Source organism: Balaenoptera musculus, chromosome 19, assembly GCF_009873245.2.
Source record: "Balaenoptera musculus isolate JJ_BM4_2016_0621 chromosome 19, mBalMus1.pri.v3, whole genome shotgun sequence".
Taxonomy (NCBI): Eukaryota; Metazoa; Chordata; class Mammalia; order Artiodactyla; family Balaenopteridae; genus Balaenoptera; species Balaenoptera musculus.
The window spans coordinates 3417264-3439806 of NC_045803.1; the positions used below are offsets into that span (position 1 = coordinate 3417264).

The following is a 22543-nucleotide window of genomic DNA, read 5'->3' on the forward strand; positions in this document are numbered from 1 at the left end:
GAGCTTCCATGCCCTATCCAGAAAGTGTTCCTCTCCCCAATCTCCACGTGTTCACCAACCCCGCAGGCTAACTATAGATTGAGACTAGGCTGGGACCGGGTGGCCTGACCCCTACTTCAAGGTCACTCCCTCCAGTCCCATTTCCACCTGGCCCTCCGGCCACACAGAAATCCCCCCAGATGGCCCCCAGCTCTCTCCTCCCTCTTAGCCCTGACATGGGCTCTCCCCTCTGCCTGTGATGACGTCCCAATGCAGTTCTTCACTTGACCAAACCCTGCTCTTGTACGAAGACTCAGCCCCAATGTCACCTCCCACTAAGGGACAGGTGCTTCCTCGGTGCTCTCACCGTGGCAGCGCACTTCATGTCACTCTGCGGTTACCTTCCCAGTCCGCCTCCTCACCACAGTGTAAGCTTGGCCAGGGCTGGAAGAGGCTGTTTGCCCTTGGAGTCCCCGGTGCTGGTTGAGCCTGTGGTCCTGCCTGCAGGAAGCCATAGGTGTTGGGTAAACACCTGCAGGCAGGCAGGGAATTGCTTCAAGATGGTGAACAAACACGGCTTCAGTTCTTGAACCACACGAGGAGAGGAAAGCATGGAGCAGAGAGACTGATGTCCACTGAGCAGCAAAAATAGTGAGAAACTCCTGGGAAGACTGAAGGGGGTTGTGAGCTGGTGGTGGAGGGGTAGACAGGGTTGGCAGCTGGAGCGGGTTAGAAAGAGGATAGCCACGGAGTCTGTAAAAAGAGAGTGTGGCCCCTCCTGGGGGCAGGCCCCACAGAACTGAAAACGTACAATGTTTTCATACATACAACTGAAAACATACAATTCAAGCAACGTTATTTTTAACAGCCAAAAAGGTGGAAACCCAAATGTCCATCAGCTGGTGAATGGAGAAACAAATTGTCAGCTATCCATTGAGTGGAATATTATTCAGCCACGAAAAGGAATGGAATATGGATGTTGGATGATTATCATTGTGTTCATCAATGGTAACATGTATACATTTTGGGGATGTTGACAGTGGGGGAGGTTATGCATGATGGGGGCAGAGGGTGTATGGGAAATCCCTGTGCCTTCTGCTGTTTTGCTGTGAACCTAAAAGTGCTGGTGAAAATAACTATGTCATGGGCCAGCAAACGTTTCCTGTAAAGGTCCAGGTAGTAACTTAGATCAATCAGACCTGGGAGCAATGAAGGTGAGTGGACTCCAAATCCCATCAGGCCATGGGGTCATGACTTCATGAGCTGCAGTGACACAGAGAGTCCAAGTGCTCATGGGAGTTGTAGTTTAAGGGGGGCACGTCTATTTGGGGACAACAGATAATGAGGGACGAAGAGGTAGTTTGATTTGGGGGAAGGAAGGGGTAAGCTATTTCTCAGAGACCTGGCGGGACTGGTGAGGAGTGGGGAGTTGGAAAGCCCCCCTGGATGGATCCTACTGATTCGTCTCGTTCCCTCCACCCAGCCCCGGACCCCGTCACCATCACCGCCTGCATCAGCGCCTCGGGGGGCCACGGAGTCATCCTTACCTAGTCCTGCCCCCCGGGAGGCTATGAGGCCTTTGAGTTGGAGGTGGGCGGCAGCGGGACTCCAGGACAGCTCCTCTCGTGGGAGAGGCGTGTGGGTGTCGGGGCTCAGGCCGGCTCAGTCCTACTCAGCCGCCATCACGACCGTCTGGGATGGAATGAGGGCCCAGTCTGCCTCCGTGACCTGCCACACTGAGAGCACAGGTGAGCAGAGCCCCACGGGGACAGAGAGCTATTGATACAATGACATTCTCTCCAGACCCCTTCACGCCCTGTTGTTGAGTCTCACCAACCCATGGAGTCCTTTTTGTTTGTGTTTTATTTCCTGCTTTCTTTAAACAGCTCTACTGAGTTGTAATTCCTATAACATACAACAGCTCACCCATTGAAAGGGAACAGCTCACTGACTTCTAGTATATTTGCAGTATTTGCAACCGTTATTACCATCAATTTTAGAATATTTTCATTAACCCATAAAGAAAAGTCATCTCCTTAAGCCATCACCCCCTAATTTCCCCAATCCCCCACCAACCAGCCATTGGCAATCTCTAACCTACTTCTGTCTCTATAGATTTGCCTCTTTTAGAGCTTTCCTAAAAATACAGTCACACAATATGTGGTCCTCTTTGACTGGCTTCTCTCACTTGGTATAATGTTTTTAAGGTTCATCCACTGTTCTAGTGTGTATCAGTGCTTCATTACTTTTTATTGCCAAAATAAGATTTCATTGTGTGGATAGACCACATTTTGTTTATCCATCTGTTTGATGGATCTGTTGGGCCATTTCTACTTTTTGGCTATTATGAGTAATGCTCTGAACATTCGTGTGCATGTTTCCATGTGGACGTATGTCTTCATTTTTCTTGGGTGTATACCCAGGAGTGGAATTGTTAGATCATATGGTAAGTCCGTGTTTAATCTTTTGAAGAACTGCCAAATTTTTTTCCAACACGGCCGCACCATTTTTCACCCACCAGTGGGGTATTTGAAGGAGTTTGAACCTCACACTCAGGAAATCTTTAATCATGTACCATTGACCGTGGTCATGGGCCTCCCTGGGCCCTGTCAGCCATTTCCTAGGAATGAAAGCCTCTTATGAGATGGGGTCTCTGATCTGGAGACACTGGAGTTTGGTGTACTGATAAATGGATGCTCTTCCAAACTGGGTTCAGTGGGTCCCACTGTCCAGGATTCTTTGGTTTAGCAAGAAGGGTCTCTGAGAACACAGGTCCTCTTGGATCCTGGACTGGATCACTCTTTCTGATGGGGAGGTGGGGGCTGCCCTGGGCATGGTAAGATGTCGAGCAGCCTCCCCGGCCTCCACCCACTAGAGGCCAATGGTGCCACCATCGCAGCTGTAACAACCAGAAGTGTCTCCAGACATTGCCCGATGTCACCTGGAGAGCAAAATCGCCCTCTCTGAGAACGACTAGTCTAGGCCAAATTGGGGAAGAGTCACTCTCTAACAACCAGGTCTCCTGAGAAAGTGATGCCATTGGATCAGGCTCCTTGGGAAGTGAGGACCTCAGGGGAAGAGGTTGGGTGGGAGGTAGGGCTCTATCCAGAAGCTTTCTCCTTTCCCTTCTCTGCCCTCGAATCTACCCTCTAGACCCTCTGATCACAGTCTGGGTGAGGACACAGGTAGGGGAGATGGGACAGCAGGAGAGCAGACCTAGGCTCTCACAGCCCTCCACGCCTCCGTCCCCCAGGGGCCATCATCGGAGCCATAGTCGGTCCCCTTCTGTTTCTCATCCTGGTGGGCCTGCTGGTTTTCTTCCTGAAGAGGAGGTGAGACTCGGCGCAGGGATCATCGGGGGCCAGGAGGGAGGGGGCCTGGGGAAAGATGGGGATCCGTGGTTCTGGCCTCACTCCCCAAGCCTTTCATCCCCGTGTCCTTTTCCCAGGCATAAGAAGAGTGAGAAGAAACCAGCACCCAGGGATCTGGTATTCAGGTGAGTGGGTTTGGGGAGCATCCAAAAGACTCACTGTCAGGTCAAATCCAGCTGGTCACTGTATAGGTCAGAGGGCAGGGCCAGGGAATCCACCCACACCAGCCTCAGATCCCCCCTGCGGCAGGGATCGCAATGCCTTCACCACTGCCCACTCCCTAAGCAGCCTGGGCTGGTGGCTGTGGAATCTCTTTCAGTCTCAGTTCTGGGACTTCCATTCATTTATCCAAAAAGACATTCACTGAACCCCTGTTAAGTGTGAGGCACTGTTCTAGGTGCCGAGGAAACTGGCTGAAACAAAGATTCCTGCCCTTGTGGAGCTTACATTCTAGTACAAGCAGCCGTTAATAAACAAGATGATTGGGAATTCCCTGGCGTTCCAGTTGTTAGGACTCCACGCTTCCACTGCAGGGGGCACGGGTTCCCAGGTCGGGGAACTAAGATCCTGCAAGCCGCGCAGTGCAGCCAAAACAAACAAACAAAAAACAAAACCAAGATGATAAAGAATGTGATGCTTACTTGGAGACAAATAAAGCAAGAGGTGGAGGCAGGAAGGATGGAGGAATATTTTAAATAGAGTGTCCAGGAGAAGCCTTACTAAGATGACTGAGACGAAGTCATTTGAGGACAGACCTGAAGCAAGTGAGGGCAAGAGCCCTGTGCCCAGCTGGGGAAAAGGCATTCCAGGCAGAGGGACCAGCAAGTGCGATGGCCCCGAGGCAGGCACAGGCTTGGCGTGTTTGGAGAATGTAGTGTGTCCCTGAGGCTGAGCAGAGTGGATGAGGCGGGGCGGGGGCGGGGCGGCGGGTAGGAAATGAGGTCGGAGAGTTACCAGGTGGGATCAGATCAGGTTGGGCCTTGTAGGTGATAGTGGGGACTTTGGTTTTATCCTGAGATGGGAGTTTTTGGAGGTTTTCAATAGACCTGTGACACAGTCTCACATTTTTATGAAGCAAAGGCAAAAGTAGGGAAGCAAAGGAAGACGTCTGTATATAATCCAGATGTCTGTTATGTCTTGGAGCAGGAAATAGTTAGAGGGAATCAGATTCAAGATGCCGTTTGAGTGTTTGAAGAGCAGACCTGGTTAAAGAATGGATGTATGGTGTGGGATTCAGAGAGGGCTCAAGAGTGAACCCAAGGAATTTAGCCTGAGCCCCAGGGAGGCTGAAATGGCCGTTACTTGAGACGGAATGACTATGCGGGGTGCAGGTTTTGGGGAAAGTATCAGGAGCTCAGTGGTGGACGCACTGATTTTGGGATGCTTGTCAGACACGTGAGTGAAGACAGTGCTGAATGGGCTGTTGGACACAGAGTTCCGTGGTTCAGAAAAATGTTTGTGCAAATGTCTTCATCGCTCTGAGTCCCCTTTAGGTTGGGTCAATCATCATCAAATCTCTATGTCAGAATGATCCCCAGGGATCAATAGAGGAGAGATAGGCCAGGGAGTTAAGGGATGTTGCGAGACCAGCTGAGACGGCCTGGGTGCAAAAGAAAGAGGCATAAACTGAGGGCATGGCCATCAGAGGCAGGGGCATGAGGGAGAGTAAATACGATGATGTCCAGTTTCTCCTTCGCCATAGAATCTGTCCTGGCCAGCGTCCCGCCCCACTCACCCTGTGACCTCTCCCCTCCTTACCCTGTGTCCATTATATGGCACCTGCAACAAATCACTGCGCCCATTGGATTCCAAGTCTGGCCCCACCTGTGTGCTGAGCATCTTGCCCTCCTCAACCTCAACGTGCGTGTTTGGATGTCCCAGCGATGACGCTCGAGGACACACAGGTGGAGATTCCAGGAGGCAGGTGGGAAAACAGCTCTGAAGCTCAGGAGGGGGAGAAGTAGGGACTGGCAACGGAGATTCAAAAATCACAGATGAATGGATGGAAAGCGAAGCTAAGGAAGTGGACAAACCCCGTAAGAAGTGTGTGTCCAGTGAGAAAGGGGGGCTTGAGGATGGGCTCCCGGGGATGCCCACCTTTTAGGATGGGCAGAGGACCAGGGGCCCACCAAGGAGACGGAGAAGCAGGAGCCAGAGAGGCGGTGGTGGTGCAAAGCAGGAGAGGGTGTTCAGGAAGAGGGTGGATCCGGAAGAAAGGAAGGCGCGGCCAAAGGTGCTAAATGCTGCTGAGCACTCACGCGAAGGATGGACTGAGAGGTGGCCTTTGGAATTGGTGATAAGGAGGCAAATAAGATAGGGGACTTTGAAAAAAGTCCTTGTTCCCCTGTAGTCGTGGTGTAGACACCAGGCCGTGGTGAAGGGTGGGAAGGAAGCAGAGGAAACCGGTCAGTGTGAGAAGTTTGAATGTGAAGGTGTGTTTTCATAGGTCTTATTATTGTTTAGGTGTGATAAGGCCAAGGGATCCAGAGACAGACACCAGTGAAAGATAGTTCATTACAGTCACAGATCCCAAGAGAGGGATTACACGTTAACACCAAGCAAGGCCATGCAGAGAAGCACCAGGGTCAGCTGGGAGGTCGGGGAACACCTGAGGAAGAGGCTTTATTGTGGTTTCTGCCGGAAGAAGTGGGCAATCCAAGGCAAACGGGTTTCGTTGGAATCATTTCACTAGACTCTGATGCACAGGGCCCGTCCCCTGTTCCTGGCGGGGATTCCAGCAGATGGATCCCGAAAGGGGAGGTGGTGAGGGTGTGGATTTAATCAGCTTCTCAAGAAGGAGAACTGGGGAAATCCCTGGCGGTCCAGTGGTTAAGATTCCAGGCTTTCACTGCTGGGCCCAGGTTCAATCCCTGGTCAGGGATCTCCCACAAGCCATGCAGCGTGGCCAAATAAATAAACAAAAGTGTAAAAAAAAAAACCAAATCCAAAAAAAAAAAACAATCACGCAAAAAAGAAGAAGGTAAACTGACGAACCTCCAACCAGGGTCTCAAAACTGAGTCAAGACTGTATACATAACATTGTATATATAACACTATACTACAAGGGGAAGAGAGACAAAGAGCTGGAGCTGGAGCCACAGGAGGTCAAAGGATTCTTTTTTTAATACAAAAGCGAGATTAGCATGTTTACACACAAAAGGGAAAGAGGAGAGGGGAGAGATACAGCAGAGAGGGAAGAACCATGGCTAGAGAGGGCCGCAGGGAACTGGGGCCCAGAGAAGGGCAGTGGTCCTAAGTGGGAGAAGAAATACCCTTTCCTTTTTTTGAGTCAAAACAAATTTTGATTGTGGTAAAAAACAAACAACCTCCAAATAACAAATTTACCACCTCAACCATTTTTAAGTGTGCAGTTCAGTGGTATTAAGTCCATTCACATTGTTGTGCAACCATCACCACCATCCATCCATAGAACTCTTTTTTTTTTAACTTTATTTATTTATTTATTTATTTAGGTCACGCCACGTGGCTTGTGGGATCTTAGTTCCCCGACCAGAGATTGAACCCACACCCTCGGCAGTGAAATCGCAGAGTCCTAACCACTGGACCATCAGGAGATTCCCCGTAGAACTCTTTTCATCTTGCAAAACTGAAACTCTGTACACATTAAACACTAACTCCCCATCTCCCCCATCTCCCAGCCCCTGGAAACCACCCTTCGACTTTCTGGTTGTATGAATTTGATGACTCTAGGTGCCTCGTATAGGTGGAATCGTATTTGTCCTCTTATTTGTCCTCTTGTGACTGACTCATTGCACTCAGCATAATGCCCCCCAGGTTCATCCACGTTGTTGTATGTGTCAGAATTTCCTTCCTTCCTTAGGAAGAATAATATTCCATTGTATGGTTAGACCAAATCTTCTTTATCCATTCATCTATCAATGGACACTTGGTTTGCTTCCACTTTTTAGCTACTGTGAATAATGCTGCTATGAACATGGGTGTACAAATATCTGAGACCCTGCTTTCAATGCTTTTGGATATATACCTACAAATGCAATTGATGAATCAGAAACAAAATCACTAACTTGAAAAGATATCTGCACTCCCATGTTCATAGCAGCATTACCCACAATAGCCAAGATATGGAAACAACCTAAGTGTCTATCAATGGATGAATGAATAAAGAAGGTGTAATATAGGGCTTCCCTGGTGGCGCAGTGGTTAAGAATCCGCCTGCCAATGCAGGGGACATGGGTTCGAGCCCTGGTCCAGGAAGATCCCACATGCCACGGAGCAACTAAGCCCGTGCGCCACAACTACTGAAGCCCATGTGCCTAGAGCTTGTGCTCCGCAACAAGAGAAGCCACCGCAATGAGAAGCCCGCGCACCGCAATGAAGAGTAGCCTCCGCTCACTGCAACTAGAGAAAGCCCGCGCACAGCAACAAAAGACCCAACGCAGCCGAAATAAATAAATAAATAAATTTAAAAAAAGAAGGTGTAATATACATATAGAATGGAATATTATTCAGCCATAAAAAAGAATGAAGTAATGCCATTTGTGGCAACATGGATGGACCTTGAGGGCATTATGCTAAGTGAGATAAGTCAGACAGAGAAAGACAAATACGGTATGAGATATCACTTATACAGTAAGTCCCTTACACACAAATGAGTTCCGTTCCAAGACTGCATTCATAAGTCCAACAAAGTTAGCCTAGGTACCCAACTAACACAGTTGGCTATATAGTACTGTACTGTAATAGGTTTATGATACTTTTCACACAAATAATACATAAAAACAAGCAAACACAAAAAATAAAACATTTTTAATCTTACAGTACAGTACCTTGAAAAGTACAGTAGTACAGTGTAACAGCTGGCATCCAGGGGCTGGCATCGAGTGAACAAGAGTTACTGACTGGAGGAGGGAGAGGAGGTGGGAGATGGCAGAGCTGAAGGACCCTCAGCCATAGGAGACGGAGGGCAAGCTGCAATTTCACTCACGCCTTATGTGATTGGACATGCGAACACACATTCGCGTCTTTGAAAGTTCGCAACTTGAAGGTTCGTATGTAGGGGACTTCCTGTGTGTGGACTCTAAAAAAAACTCGAGGGAATTCCCTGGGGGTCCAGTGTTTAGGATTCGGTGCTTTCACTGCCAGGGGCCCGGATTCGATCCCTGGTCGGGGAACTAAGATCCCGCAAACTGTACGGCGTGGCCAAAATTTAAAAATTTTAAAAACCTCGAACTTGTAGATACACAGAACAGACTGGTGGTTACCGGAGGCAGAGGGTGAAATGGGTGAAGATGATCAAAGGTACAAACTTCCAGTTATAAATAAGTCCTGGGGAGGTAAAAAAAGAAAACAAAATCCTTTTCTTTTATCCCAAGCGCGCAAGGTTAAAGGAGGTTTATGTGCCCTTCTTCCCCCACAGCGTCCCAGGGGACATCCTGGCTGAAGACTTTGCCGACCACGTCAGGAAACACGAGAAGGGCAGCGGCTGTGGCTTTGCTGAGGAGTACCAGGTCGGGTGAGAACACAGGGGGCCAAGCCGAGCCCCACGTGCCCACCGAGACCTTTCCACCCCTTTGGGATTGAACAGAAGCAGGGATACATACTTGGTTGGCTCATACAGAAATTCTCAGCCATGATTATCCACCTTTTTGACTCACTGAACTCTTACTGTAGTGTTGGTTGGATGGGTTAGTCCTAAAGCAGCACCTTGATTTTCCCCTGACCCCTCCTTTCTCACCTACCTCTCCAGTCCCCATCCTCCTGCCCATCCTCCCAAATGCCCCCCTGGGGATGGTGCACACACGCATCCTATTTCTTTCTTTCTTTTTTTAAAAATAAATTTATTTATTTATTTATTTTGGGCTGTGTTGGGTCTTTGTTGCTGCGCACAGGCTTTTTCCAGTTATGGCTTGTGGGCTTAGTTGCTCCGCGGCACGTGGGATCTTCCCAAACCAGGGCTCGAACCCGTGTCCCCTGCATTGGCAGACAGATTCTTAACCACTGCACCACCAGGGAAGTCCTACTCATCCTATTTCTGTAGGTGCTACAGAATTCCAGGGTGTAAGGGGTGAGCGGGGTGGCACTTAGGAAGGCAGAGGGAGCAACGCGGGTATCCCTGGGGGAGGGCAGAGAAAATCCAGCACCTGTGCACCCTCCCCTCACTTCGCCCCCAGCAACTGGCCCTGGAGGACCACAGCCGGTCCCAGACAGTGGCCGCAGCTCCGGAGAACAGCGCCAAGAACCCTTACAGACACGTGCTGCCCTGTGAGTCATGAGCCTCTGCTGACTTTGTTCTCAGCCGTGACTTTGTCAACACCCCAGGCCTGACCCCTGCCCCTTATTCCCCGTGAGGGACAAAGCTCTTGCCCCCGTGAGCTGAGAAACCCCAGGCCGGCTCCTCCCGCCCGAGGTCCCTCAGCCCCTCTCCCAGCTCCCCTTGTCTGTGTGCAGCGTGACGTGTCGGCGTGACCTCTATCCCTGGGTCTCCCGCCCTGCCCCCTGCATCGCTAATGCCGGCCTCTTCCCCTAGATGACTGGTCCCGTGTGCCCCTGACGCCCCTCCCTGGGGAGCCGGGCTCCGAGTACATCAACGCCAGCTGCATCCCTGTAAGGCTGCGGCTGGGAGCCGGGAGGATGCTGAATGAGCGTCGGAAGACGAGGGCCAGGTGAGGCGGGACGTGACCTACCTGTTTCCTCACCCAGGGTCTCTGGAGCCTCCGGGAGTTCCTTGCAGCCCAGGGCCCCCTTCCCCACACTGTGGGCGACTTCTGGCGCCTGGTGTAGGGACAGCGGAGCCCCACACTTCTCATGCTGACCAACTGCGTGGAGTCTGCCCGGGTGAGAGGACACCTGGGTCCTGGGTGCTGACCCCTGAGCTCCAGCCCGTGACCCTGCCCCAGACACTGATCCCAGGGTAGCCCTTAACCTAGACCTCACTGATTCCCTCCACGACGGCCCCAACCTTCCTGTCTCCCCCAATCCGCGCATTTGTCCACCTACGGGGTGAAGCTGATCTCAAGGACCTTGGGAGAGAAGAGTCCTCCCGGCTGGGATGAATCTACACCTGGCTGCCCGTGGGTCCTGCCTTGTCACCAGAGCAGGGGGGGATTCCCCGGCACTGAATACAAGAGCCACCCTGTGGAGGGGCACCAGGGAAGGTGCTCTGGGGCCTCCTGTACTCTGACCCGCCCCAGTCTTCCCCCAGGTGAAGTGTGAGCATTACTGGCCTCTAGACGCCCAGCCCTGCACCCATGGGCACCTACAAGTGACCCTGGTGGGTGAGGAGGTGATGGAGAACTGGACAGTACGAAACCTGAAGCTCCGGCACGTAAGCCCCCACCCCACCCCGTCAGCCCCACCTTGACCCTCAATTCCTCCCCTGTGTTATTCCAGGCAGTGCCCTCCCCAGAGCTCCCCATGAAGTCTAAGCTTCCGCCGCTCCCGCAAGGGACCACAATGTGCCCCAGGGATGTCCCCACCGGTCAGAAACCAGCCCCCGAGTCCTGAGCTCCCCCCAACTCCCCTCCCTCTAGATGCAAGAGCAGAAGACTTTATCTGTGCGTCAGGTCCACTACGTGACCTGGCCAGACCACGGCGTCCCCCACTCCCCAGACCCCTTGCTGGCCTTCTGGAAGATGCTCCGGCAGTGGCTGGACCAGACCGTGGGGAGAGGTCCCCCCATTGTGCACTGCAGGTGAGGACCAGCCAGAGCCCTCTGCCTGTGAGGAAACCGCCCCCTTGGGGCTCAGAAACCAGGGTTCTCTGGGTCCTTAGGAACTTCTAGAGGAGGTGGAGGAGATGGGGAGGGGACGGAGAAGATGGAGGCAGAAGCTGAAGGGGCGGTGATGCAGGTCGAGAATGATGATAAAGGTGAAGAAATGGGAAAGAAAGAAAAAGAGGTAAAGGAGGAGGCATGCATGGGGAGAAGGAGGGAGGAGGGGTGAAGAGCAGGAGGGAGAGGCAGCCAAAGGTTTTAAGAAACATTTAAAACAGCTCCTTGGGGGAATTCCCTGGTGGTCCAGTGTCTAGGACGCAGCACCTTCACTGTCGAGGGCCCAGATCCCACAAGCTTCACAGCGCGGCCAAAAAAACCATTTTTTTTAATAAAAAATAAAATAAAATGGTCATTTTCATGTTTAAAAAAATTTTTTAAATGACAAGCTTGGGAGCTCATCTTCCGGTGTGTGAACCCTAGCTCTGTCACTTACTAGCTGAGTGGCCTGGGACAATCGACTTCACCTCACTCAGCCTCCATTGCCCCATATGTAAAATGGGCACGCTCAACTAATGGTTCCTACCTCTTAGGAGTGGGAAGAGTGAAAAAAGCACATAAGGCACCTGGAACAGGGCCTAGCAGATAGATAGAACACAGAGCATAGTCATTTGTTATTACTTCCTACTTAATTAAGTAACCCCCACTTAACACTGTAGCCTCCAGAATAGTCTCACTGAACACCCTGACCCCTGGGTGCTCCAAACACAGATCCCTCCTGTCAGCTGAGACTCCCCCCTCCCGTGGTCTGACCCTTCTTGTCTCTGCCTAGCGCTGGCGTGGGCCGCACGGGCACCCTCATTGCCCTGGATGTCCTGCTGCGGCAGCTGGAGTGTGAGGGCCTCATGGGGCCCTTCAGCCACGTGATGGAGATGTGAGAAAGCCGGCCACATATGGTGCAGACTGAGGTGATGGGGACCCTCCAGCACAGGGTGGGTGGGGCCCCAGAGGAAAGCAGACCAAGGCTCAGTGGCGCACCCTCACCTGCCCGTGCTCTGTCCCCAGGCCCAGTATGTGTTCCTGCACCAGTGCATCCTTAGGTTTCTGCAACAGTCATCCCCAGTGCCCGCTGAGAAGGGGTCCACCTATGAGAACATGCTTTTCGAGAATGTAGCTCCTACAGAGGCCTAAGTTGTGGGAGGGCTGAGACCCCAGCCCATCTAGACTCAAATTCTGCATCCCTACTTCAGCCCAGATACCTGGACCCCTGGGACAGCAGAGGGCTGGGGTCCCACACTCCTGGGCCCTGCAGGAAGAGGGGGCTGGCAGCCTAAACTCCTGCTTTCCGGAGGGGGAGAGAGGTCAGGTGGGAGCCCAGATCCTGGATTTCCAGTTCCTCGAAGAAGGAGAGGGATGGGATCTAGGATTTCCTTGTTGTTTTTTGAGGGAGGAAGAGGCTGCAGGGTCTCAAGGAAACAAGCTGAATTCTGAGGAAGAGAGAAGTAATGAGGGTCCAGAATTCTGGCCACCCAAGGAGCAAGGGCAGGCCAGGCAGGATCCTGCCCATATTTTACTCCAGAAACTAAATCATCAGTCTTCGAGGATCTGAGGTTTCCCTGCACCCCACTGCCTGTACATATTTTTTCTTTTATCCCATAATTTATTAAATCACTATTCTCCCCAGAGACACTTGCCCCATTGGATTCCTGGGTCTGGAAATAATATTGGGGTGGGTTCCTGATGTTTAGGTACTGAGGCCAACGTCCTAGGGAGGAAACTAGAGGGACTCACAATTTGCACCTGAAAAATGTAGGTTTGGACAGTTGAGTCTCTCGGAGAAGGCTGTAGCTCTAGGGTCTGGGCAGTGTGGACTCGCTTCCCTGGAGCTAGGAGCATGGGGGCTTGCCTTCTGGGCCCGGCCTTAGGGGAACTTAGAGGGTGGAGTGAAGTCTGTATCGGATTTGCTGGAGAATTTCACGCTGGAGAATTTCACGCTTAGTCTCCCGTCTGGATATCTGAATAGCCGGGTCTCCGGAGAGGGTCTTCTGGGTCCTAGAACCCGATATCCTGGAGCCCGGTTCTATGGACAGTCCCGGGGGCTGGGGTGGGGAGAAGGGGTCTGGATGCCAGGTGGCTGAACTAGAAAGCAGAAAATCCTTGGGACCAGGATAAATATCCGTGGGCGCCCTGGTGCTTCCAGGCTGGGGCGGGACGAGGGCCGGGGCGGGGTTCTCCACCTTCCAAACACGCACGCGCACACACACATACACACTCCCACACACAGGCTTTCTCTCACACACATACACGCTCACACACACGCACACGGGCACATACACACCCCGCGCCGGCTCCGTTCGGCCGAGCCCCCGCCCCACAGCGCTCCGCGATCAGCACCCAGGACAGCGCCAGCCACACGCGTGCGGGGGCGGGGTCCGGGCGGGGCCGGCGCCTCGGTGTCTCTCGGGAGGGTCCTGTCTAGCCACCGAGCAGGTAGGAGCCGCTGGAACCCCCTCCCTAAGCCCCATCCTCATTCCCATCCCTAGAGAGATGGTGTGTGTGGTGGCGGGGACACTGGGAGAGACCAGCAGATGGAGTGGGAGGGCTGGAGCCTGAAACGGGGAGAATGGGATTTAGAGACAGGTGTGGAGACAAAGAGCCAGAGGGAAGGGAGGAGCAGGCAGCGGAAGAGGGTGCGAGACCCCGGTAGACTGAGATCAGACAACAGGCAGAGGCCAGGCAACCCAGACGGAGGAGCGGCGAGAAGCCGACGGGGAGACGGGCCTCGATGTGGGGTCGAGAGAGGAATGGAGGCCGAGGCGGTCACGAGGACAGGTGTGAAGAGAGAGCTCAGGGTGCGCGGGAGAGACAAACAAGCTGAAGAGGATGTGGGGGCCCAGCCAAGGCAGCAGGGCAGCCGCCCGCCCCCCACATTCCCCGCAAGAGTGGGAGAGGGAGGGCAGCCTGAGTCTTCACTCCCAGGGCCAGATGTGGAGGGAGGAGCCAGCTGTGGGCGCGTGGACAGACGGACAGGCAAGACTGCGTCCTCCCCACCTTCGCTTGTCACGGGTATCCGGGTCTGAGGTCCCAGGTGGGACGGGGAACCGAACCGGCTTGCGCCTCTGGGTCTCGGCTTCTGTGCGTCAGCCCCGCCCGTTGTCCTGGCAACAGGCCGTTGCCGGGGCAACCAGCGCTACCTTCACCCCGCCCTCGCGGAGCCAGCCGTTGCTCTGGGCAAACCGGTGCGCTGGTTCCCACGCCTGCCCTCGCCCACTTCCGGTTCAGGCCCCGGGGAAGGGCAAGGAAGGGACAGAAGTCAGCGGGATTGGATTCCTGGCGGCCTTGGAGGGAGGGGGCGTCCCTTGGGATGAGACTTGGTCCTGGAATCCACCCAAGCCCTCGCCCTCCGTCGCAGGAAGGCTGAAACAACAACCCCCAGCATGCCTCGCGGCGGTTGGCAGGTTCCCATACGGGACCATACGGCCCAGGGCGCCGATGGGAGTTGGAGTTCTTGTTGTTCGGATGGCTCAACGGATGCACGGGGTGGGTGTGGGGGGACTAGAGCGTTTGGGTGCCTCCGCAGAAAGAACAGTAAGACCCCGCCGCCATGTTCCCGGAGCCCCCAACACCGGGGCCTCCAGCGACCGACACGCCTCCTGACTCGAGTCGCATCAGCCACGGCCCTGGTGAGCGAAACCCGGGGTGGAGCGGAGGGAAAGCCAGGCTAGGATTCCCAGGGGTGGGGTTCGAACGGGTGTATTCAGGCCGGCGGGCTGGAAAGTACGGGTGAGATTATAGTCGGCATCCTGGACTGGAATCTAAATGAAATGAAAAAGGGACAGGTTTGCAAGAAAATCAGGAACCAAATCAAGGGGTGTGGAATGGAATGGAACCGTGGATTGGTGAATTGGAAGGCCCACCTCTCCCTTCTTTTAAAGAGGAAGACCGAGGCCCAGGGAGGGGTTAAGCCTTCTAAAACACAGCGGTTGAGCAGAAAGATTAGAATGGGGGTAGAAGAGGAGGTGGAACTAATCCTAATAGGCAAGAAAATCTAGATGGTGTCAGCCTGCCTTAGGTCTTCAGATAGTTTTATATGTGAGACCAGTTGGAAGGAAAACATGGGAATAAAATGGAATGGAAATGGCTGGAGGAAAAACAAGGCCAGAATTTCAGCTGACACGTGTCGTACAGAATGAATCAGCCTGCTTGTCTCTCAGGGCCTCAGTGTTTGCTGTTTCCATGTCCTCTGCAGTGCCCCCCTGGGCTCTGGCCACCATCGTGCTGGTCTCAGGCCTCCTCGTCTTCAGCTGCTGTTTCTGTCTCTACCGGAAGCGTTGTCGGAGGCGGATGGGCAAGAAGAGCCAGGCTCAAGCCCAGGTCCACCTTCAGGAAGTGAAGGAGCTGGGCCGGAGTTACATAGACAAGGTGTGGCCTGGCCCAGCCCCTCAGCCCTGCTCCTTCCTGCACCCTTACTCCTCTCAATGGCCCAGCAGCCTCAGTCCCTGCTCCATCCCTCCTACACCCGCTGTATTTGCTCATCTCCCCTGTGTGTCTAGCCCTAAACTGGACCTGGGGACCTGGAGATAGACCAGACATTCACAAGAACCTCCAGTCTGATGGGGAAGTCAGATGCTCATATAGACATTCAAAATACAGGGTGGTATGTACCACATTAGAGGCAGTGCAGGGCATATGGGAGCGCAGAGAAACCACCTGACAGCCTAGGGGGTCTGAGAAGGCTTCCTGGAGGAGGTGACTTCTGTGTTGAGACCCAAAGGAACTCAGAATTAACTGAGAGCAGAGAGAAGGACATTCTACCTCAAAGGAGGAGCATGTGTTGAGGCCTGGAATCCTGATTCTGAGGGATATTTGGAGAACAAAGAGTCATTCTTCACAATAGCTGGGGTATAGCATACAGATATCCTGTGCTCTAGGGTGAGGTTTCTGGAGAGTTCAGCAGTACCCATGTAATGAAGCTGATTAGGAGCCACAGAAGTTTTGAGTGGGAGAGGCACAAGGTCACATGGGCTTTAGGATGAATCCCCTGGAACCCTTGTGGAGGACACGTCTGGGGCAAGGAGACAAGGGAGGGGGCTGTATGGCAGCCTTGAGAGGTTGAAGCAAACGTGAGTTGGAAGACATCGTTGGCGTGGAAAGCTACAGGTGCAAGTATCTGAGCACTGGGCCTCTGAATGCAGAGTGGAATGAGGCTCTCCTGGGAGCCAGAGTCCTAGGTTTCCAGCCCAGAGCAACCGGCTCTGTGACCTTGGGAAATTCACTGTCTGTCTCTGAGCCTCAAGTTTGTGGACCATAGCTAGTATTTCCTTACCTCCCTTTTCAACAAATAGCTGTTATAATTATTACCCTTAAGGGGTGTCCTGTAGGGCCCTGGTGTCCAGTCTCCATCCCTCTCCCCTAAGCCAGTGACTCCAAAGACCCATCAGCATCAGAATCAGTTCAGGTACTTGTTGAAATGCAAATTCTGGATCTTGTGCCAGACCTACTGAATCAGAATCTCTGAAGTGAAGGCATTTTACCACACTACTCAGGGGAATTCTGATTCACATTGCATTTTGAAAATCGGTGGCTTACTTTAAGAAGTTTTCTGACTTTGTTGTTGTAGTTTAGAATGGCAAATACGCACTAAATATGCCATTTTTCCTCCATATTTTCTGTCCAAGATCACTAATCAATGTGGCAATTTGGACAATCACCCCAATACATCCATTAATGTGTGAACTAAAATCTGCATCCATCCTGTAGGCAATGAGACACTCTCAGTGCTTGTTTTTCTAGTCTAGGCATGACAAACACACTGCATGCGTGTCACCACGTCTATGCCCCACCGGTAGCAGGCATCACTAATAAAACACTGACAAACCGTACCACACTGTGTTGCCATGGCTAGTCCCACCTGTGGCAGACATCTCTAATCAAACACCGACTCTGCTTAGCATGCAAGTGTTCAGGTATAGCTGGAGGGATCTGTGAGTCTCCTTTGGCTTCTGCGCCTGGGTGGATATCACTATCAGGGGAAGAGTTCACCTGCCCTTGCCCCTGGCTCCCTAAGGTGCAGCCAGAAGTGGAGGAGCTGGAGCCGACACCATCTGGGCCAGGGCAGCAGGTGGCAGAGAAGCATGAACTAGGACGACTACAGTACTCACTGGATTATGATTTCCAGAGTGGCCAGGTGGGTGTGGAGGAGCGGAGATGCTTTGGAGGGGAGGGTCCCAGGGGTTCCAGCCCCTTCTTGGAGGAGGCTCTGGAAGGGAAGCTAAGACTAGGGTCCCCTTATCACTGTACAGCTGCTGGTGGGCATCGTGCAAGCTGAGGGATTGGCAGCCTTGGACCTCGGTGGCTCCTCTGACCCCTACGTGCGGGTTTACCTGCTGCCAGACAAACGGAGGCGGCACGAGACCAGGGTGCATCGGCAGACGCTGAACCCACACTTTGGGGAGAACTTTGCCTTCAAGGTGAGCTCGTGGCCTCAGTGCTTTATGCCCGGCAGCCTGTCCCCAGTCTCTGGAACACTAGGGACCGGTATCTTCAGCTTTTACTGGTGGCAGCTACCAGCTCTGGGGACTATTCCACTGGACCCTGCGTTGTCCCTTTGGGGGACACTACTGGCCCCTGGACTGCTTCGTTGGTCCTTGGGCTGTCCCATTTGGGGTCCATTGACACCCCCCTAACTGTTCCTTGGGACCCTTGCTGCCCCCGCTCATCGCCTTCCACCTGGATGTGCTGTGTCCCACTTCCTACTCTCACCGTGTGCTTTCTTTGCGTCCCCCTTCCCCCAGGTCCCCTACGTGGAGCTGGGGGGCAGGGTACTGGTCATGGCAGTATACGACTTCGACCGCTTCTCCCGCAACGACGCCATTGGGGAGGTGCGGGTCCCCATGAGCTCCGTGGACTTGGGGCGGCCAGTACTGGCCTGGCGGGAGCTGCAGGCGGCTCCTCGGGAGGAGGTGAGCACGCGTGGCCACGACCCCACATATGGCCCCGCCCACCTCAACCCCGGGCCAATCAGATCACAGGCCTCCGCGATCCTCCGGGCTCCAGCGCTTCCACCTGCTGCAGAAGAGTAGCTCCCAGGTCTATCCTGGTGGATCAACGCCTCCCCTCGGCAGTCCCCCTCGGATTGTACCACCTGGGTCTTAACTCTGGACCATACCATTTCAACACGAGGGGGAGGGAAGAAAAATCGCAGAGGGGTTGGATGTGGAGCCCCGGTTCCGGTGACGGGTCCCTCTCCATCTTTTAGCAGGAGAAACTAGGTGACATCTGCTTCTCCCTCCGCTATGTCCCCACGGCTGGGAAGCTCACCGTCATCGTCCTGGAGGCTAAAAACCTGAAGAAGATGGATGTAGCAGGGCTGTCAGGTGTGTGGGAAGCAAGCACATGGTGGTGGTGAAGGGCGGGGGAGGTGCTCTGGCTAAGGTTCTGGCAGTGTCTGGGCCCCGAGGGTCTCATGGGGAGAGGGAGGTCCAGGCTGTCATGGAGGATTTAGATTCTATTTGGGGACAGAGAAAGGGAGACCTGAGGGGTCCATGGGCTGTCTCCATGTTGTTCCAAAGAAGAGTCTCATGCATTCCCCTCAATCTGATCCCTTTGGACTCACCAGAGTGGTGGGGTTATAAGATTCCTCCTCCCTCTCCCCAGATCCGTATGTCAAGGTCCACCTGCTGCAGGGCGGCAAAAAGGTGCGGAAGAAGAAAACGACCATCAAGAAGAATACTCTGAACCCCTATTACAACGAGGCCTTCAGCTTCGAGGTGCCCTGTGACCAGGTCCAGGTGAGCTCAGACCTGCCCATAGCCCCTGCCAGAGCAGCCCCGGAGTCCCAGGCCCTTAGAAACCCCCGTTGCTAAGGGAAGGGAGACTCCTTAGCAACCCTTAGAAGCCAGGTCTTGGGGGTCTGATTGTGTTCTCAATCTCAGTTTCTTCCATGAGGACCAGGAAGCCCCGCCTCCAAGCAAGACCAGGGTGCTCGTTGCCCTCAGAAGCTCTAGTTACTGAGAAAAAGAGACTTCCCCACAGCCCTAAGGCCCGGCCCCTCCACCCATTTCAAAGTCTTGAAGATTTGCCCCCCTTAGGAAGCAGACCCTAAGGAGCCTCCTAACAACCCCTGAGCAACGGGGATCCTGCGAGTTTATCTCCTTTGAAATCTGATCGCAGGAAGACTCCAGAGCATCCCTGTAACCAGCCGCAGGGCGCTCCGCCCCCCTCCCCCCGTCCGAGCTCCAGATGAAGCCTTAGCCCGGCGGCCTAGGAAGGCCCCTCAGAATGAGGCTTGCGAGGGAGAGGGTCTCCTTAGCAATGATACCTGAGTCTCTCGTGTTACCTCCTTATCCCACTCTCTGTCTCTTCTTCCTCCCCTGCCCACCCCAGAAGGTTCAGGTGGAGCTGACTGTGCTAGACTACGACAAGCTGGGCAAGAACGAGGCCATCGGGAGGGTGGCCGTAGGGGCAGCGGCCGGGGGCGCTGGCCTGCGGCACTGGGCAGACATGCTGGCCAATCCCCGGCGGCCCATCGCCCAGTGGCACTCGCTGCGGCCCCCTGACCGAGTGAGGCCACCGCCAGCACCCTGATCCCCACCCTCAAGCCCCTGACCCCAGACTCCTGGCCAAAGCCACGTCCATGCCCACCTTTAAGCCTTCTCTGAACGCTAACACCCGCCCCCCACTCTACCCATTCCTGCCTTCTCCCCACCCCCATTATGCCAATCATGATAACCTGCCAACTCCCCCAATATGGCACATGCCCAGAAGCCCCAGGGACCCCTGGAGGAGGGGAGCAGTCTGGGCTCCCGCCATCCCAGGGTCCCGCCCTCTGCTTTGACAATCAGTGATCCCAGCCTACTATCCCCTTGGCTCCCAGTACCCCTTTTCCTGCACAGTATCACCCACTCCTGTCCCCGGTCTGATTCCTGCACCGCTCCTGGGACCAAATAAATACTCAGCAACTTTGCTGGCCTGGACCGGTGCTCCTTGATGGGGGTGGGTAGGGGTGAGGACTGGGAACCCAGGAGGGACCCTCCAGGGGTGGGATCACACAAGGGCAGGGATAGGGCTGCCTATCCTGGAAACACACACGGAAACTCACCCACCCACTCATCCATCCATCCTTTCACCCACTCACTCTCCCATTCACTCCCTCACTTATTCATTCACTCACCCCTCCAAGCTTCAGCTTCCTCATCTGAAAACAATCATGATAATACTAATACCTACTGTACATTTGCTGTGAGGAGTCAATGAGAATTCACTTAGTTATTCATGAATTTATCCGCTCCCTCACCCATGATTTACATAGATTTTCATACCCATATTTCCCTCCCTCCCTTTCTTTCTTCCTTGCATCATCCATCCTTTCTATATTCCCTGAGGCCCTCTGTGTGCCAGCTTCTGTTGGATGCTGGGGACCCCCAAATAGATGCAAATCCAGACTTTACTTCCAAGCAACTTATTGTCATCAAGGAAACAAAGTAGATATGCAGCGTCTAGGAATGAAATCCCCAGAGAATGAGAGAAAGGGCAAGATTTCCTCAGGGAGACACAGTAGTTCCAGCTACACCTCATTCTTTTTTCAACAAATTCTTTCTCTCTGTCTGTGTCTAGGAAAGTTGATCATTTTATTGGCTTCTCCCCCATCTCATCCCAGACAAGATTTCAGGTGATGGACAAAGGTCCATGACATTTGGCAAGAGAGCTCTCTGAGCATCAGGTAAAGTGGAAAATGAGCCAACAAGTACTGCCATGTGCTAAGGAAAGGGGCAGAACTTACCCCTGAGCTTCCTGGTGGCCAAGGGGAAAAGGGAAATCTGATCAGTTACCTAGGTTGTGAGGTCCATGAAATCTAAAAAATTTCTCCAGAGGAATGCAGTAATTTCTCATGTGTGAGTGAGTGGGGGGCATCTTTATAAAGACAGTACTATGTATATATTATTACTATTATTACTATTACTTTTGCTACTTTTGATAATAATCCTCACAGTAACCTCATGAAATAGACACGATTATTATTCCCAGTTGACAAATGAGGAAACTGTGCTTCAGGGAATTAACATGACCTGCTCGGGATCATACATCCAGGAAGTCCTTCTCTAAATCCTGGGATTGAATCTGTTCTGAGTTAGATGATGACATTGGGATCCCTGGGTCTATGTCTCCACAAGTAAGCAGACAAATGAGAAGTATAAAACCATTACAAGTGGCGACCAAACTGGGAAGGAAACTAGTAAGGGCTCAGATCGTTTAAAGAGGGTTGTCAGGGGCAGCTTCTCTGAAGAAGTAGTGTTTAGGCTGTGATATGAATGACAAGAAGGCATGAGGCTTCCAAAGATGAAGGGGAAATACAATGGAATATGATCCAGTCACAAAAAGGAATGAAGTACTGATTCATGCTATAGCATAGATGAACCTTGAAAACACGATTTTAAGTGAAAGAAGCCAGACGTAAAAGGCCACATATTGTATGATTCCAACTATATGAAATATCTAGAATAGGCAAATCCACAGAGAAAAAAAAAGTAGACTAGTGGTTTTCAGGGACTAGGGAGAGGGATAAACGGGGAGTGACTGATTAATGAGTATGGGGTCTCCTTATGGCGTGATGAGCAATTTCTGGAACTAGATAGTGGTGATGGTTGCACAATACTGTGAATGTACTAAACATCATTAATTGTAAGCTTCGTATTGTGTGTATTTTAACACACACACACACACACACAAAGATGAGGGGGAAGAAAATTCCATACAGAAGGAACCCCAAGTTCCTTGCAAAGGCCCTGGGGGCAAGAACAGGCTTGATGTATTCTCAAAAGAGCCAGGAGGCCAGTGCGGCTGGAGAGGAGCATCAGGGCGGATGTATGGGGGTGGGGGTGGGGACATGACTTAAGAGACACAGCCAAGAGCCAGATCACACAGGAACTAGGAAGTGAAGCTAAGGAACTGGGATTGTATCTACCTGCAGTGAGAAACCTCAGTAGGGTTTTAGAGGGAAGTGGCATGGCTTGGTTCACATTTCAGATTACTCTGGCTCCTCCGTGGAGGAAGCGTTGTGGAGAGTGGTGGTGATGAAGATAAAAGACATTATGTCTCACTGGAAACAGTCAGGATCTGGGGCTCTAGTGGGATGAAGGCTGACTCAGGAGGGGCCCAGGTTGGCTGGCCCACTCCTGGAGCGTTGCTGAAAACTCAGCCTTCATTTCCTTCCCGCTAACCAGAACTGTCCTCAGCAGGCAGGTGGACCTCCTTTTAACCCACCACACTCCTGCTAGCTGCATGTTACCTTTCCCATTTTACAGAGCAGGAAACTGAGGCAGAGAGGGTGACTGACTTGGCTAAGTTCATGTAGCAGGGTGAGGAGAGGGGACAGAGAACCGAGGCTCCTTGGGTGCTGTGCCCTGGGCTGGGTGCTGGGGATGATCTGGAGATGTGCCTCACTGGAGTCCCTGCCCTTGTGGAACTCACAGACAGGTTAAGTCACCTGGCCAACTTCTCTCAG

General features: G+C 52.9%; 2 protein-coding genes across 4 annotated transcripts; both read left to right on the plus strand.

Moving 5' to 3' along the window:
* The first annotated feature begins 1006 nt into the window (after nucleotides 1-1006).
* On the plus strand, nucleotides 1007-13123 carry PTPRH (protein tyrosine phosphatase receptor type H). The gene is given in 12 exon segments (XM_036834473.1): nucleotides 1007-1580; nucleotides 1582-1727; nucleotides 3233-3311; nucleotides 3428-3475; nucleotides 8749-8839; nucleotides 9503-9593; nucleotides 9859-9935; nucleotides 10032-10166; nucleotides 10534-10656; nucleotides 10862-11022; nucleotides 11873-12008; nucleotides 12106-13123. Coding segments are annotated over 12 exon segments (1368 nt in total). The 5' UTR covers nucleotides 1007-1425; the 3' UTR covers nucleotides 12232-13123.
* SYT5 (synaptotagmin 5) lies at nucleotides 11952-20621 on the plus strand. Of its 3 annotated transcripts, none has more exons than XM_036834459.1 (9): nucleotides 11952-12032; nucleotides 14621-14723; nucleotides 15290-15462; nucleotides 17108-17227; nucleotides 17343-17510; nucleotides 17835-18002; nucleotides 18299-18416; nucleotides 18697-18830; nucleotides 19426-20617. In XM_036834459.1, exons 2-9 carry the CDS (start codon nucleotides 14645-14647, stop codon nucleotides 19624-19626), a joined length of 1161 nt encoding a protein of 386 aa, XP_036690354.1. In that variant the 5' UTR covers nucleotides 11952-12032; nucleotides 14621-14644; the 3' UTR covers nucleotides 19627-20617. The 3 variants fall into 3 exon arrangements, with proteins under 3 accessions (XP_036690354.1, XP_036690353.1, XP_036690355.1); XM_036834458.1 differs by lacking the exon at nucleotides 11952-12032 and adding an exon at nucleotides 13247-13530 and having other exon boundaries at nucleotides 19426-20005; XM_036834460.1 differs by lacking the exon at nucleotides 11952-12032 and having other exon boundaries at nucleotides 13727-14723; nucleotides 18302-18416; nucleotides 19426-20621.
* Nucleotides 20622-22543: the final 1922 nt, after the last annotated feature.

Bases quoted from the DNA above. Each gene is read 5' to 3' on its own strand.
- SYT5 (XM_036834459.1), top strand. From the start codon at position 14,645: ATGTTCCCGGAGCCCCCAACACCGGGGCCTCCAGCGACCGACACGCCT. The intron at 18,003-18,298 runs GTGAGCACGCGT...TCCATCTTTTAG, and splicing joins AGGCGGCTCCTCGGGAGGAG to CAGGAGAAACTAGGTGACAT. The intron at 18,417-18,696 runs GTGTGTGGGAAG...CCCTCTCCCCAG, and splicing joins GGATGTAGCAGGGCTGTCAG to ATCCGTATGTCAAGGTCCAC.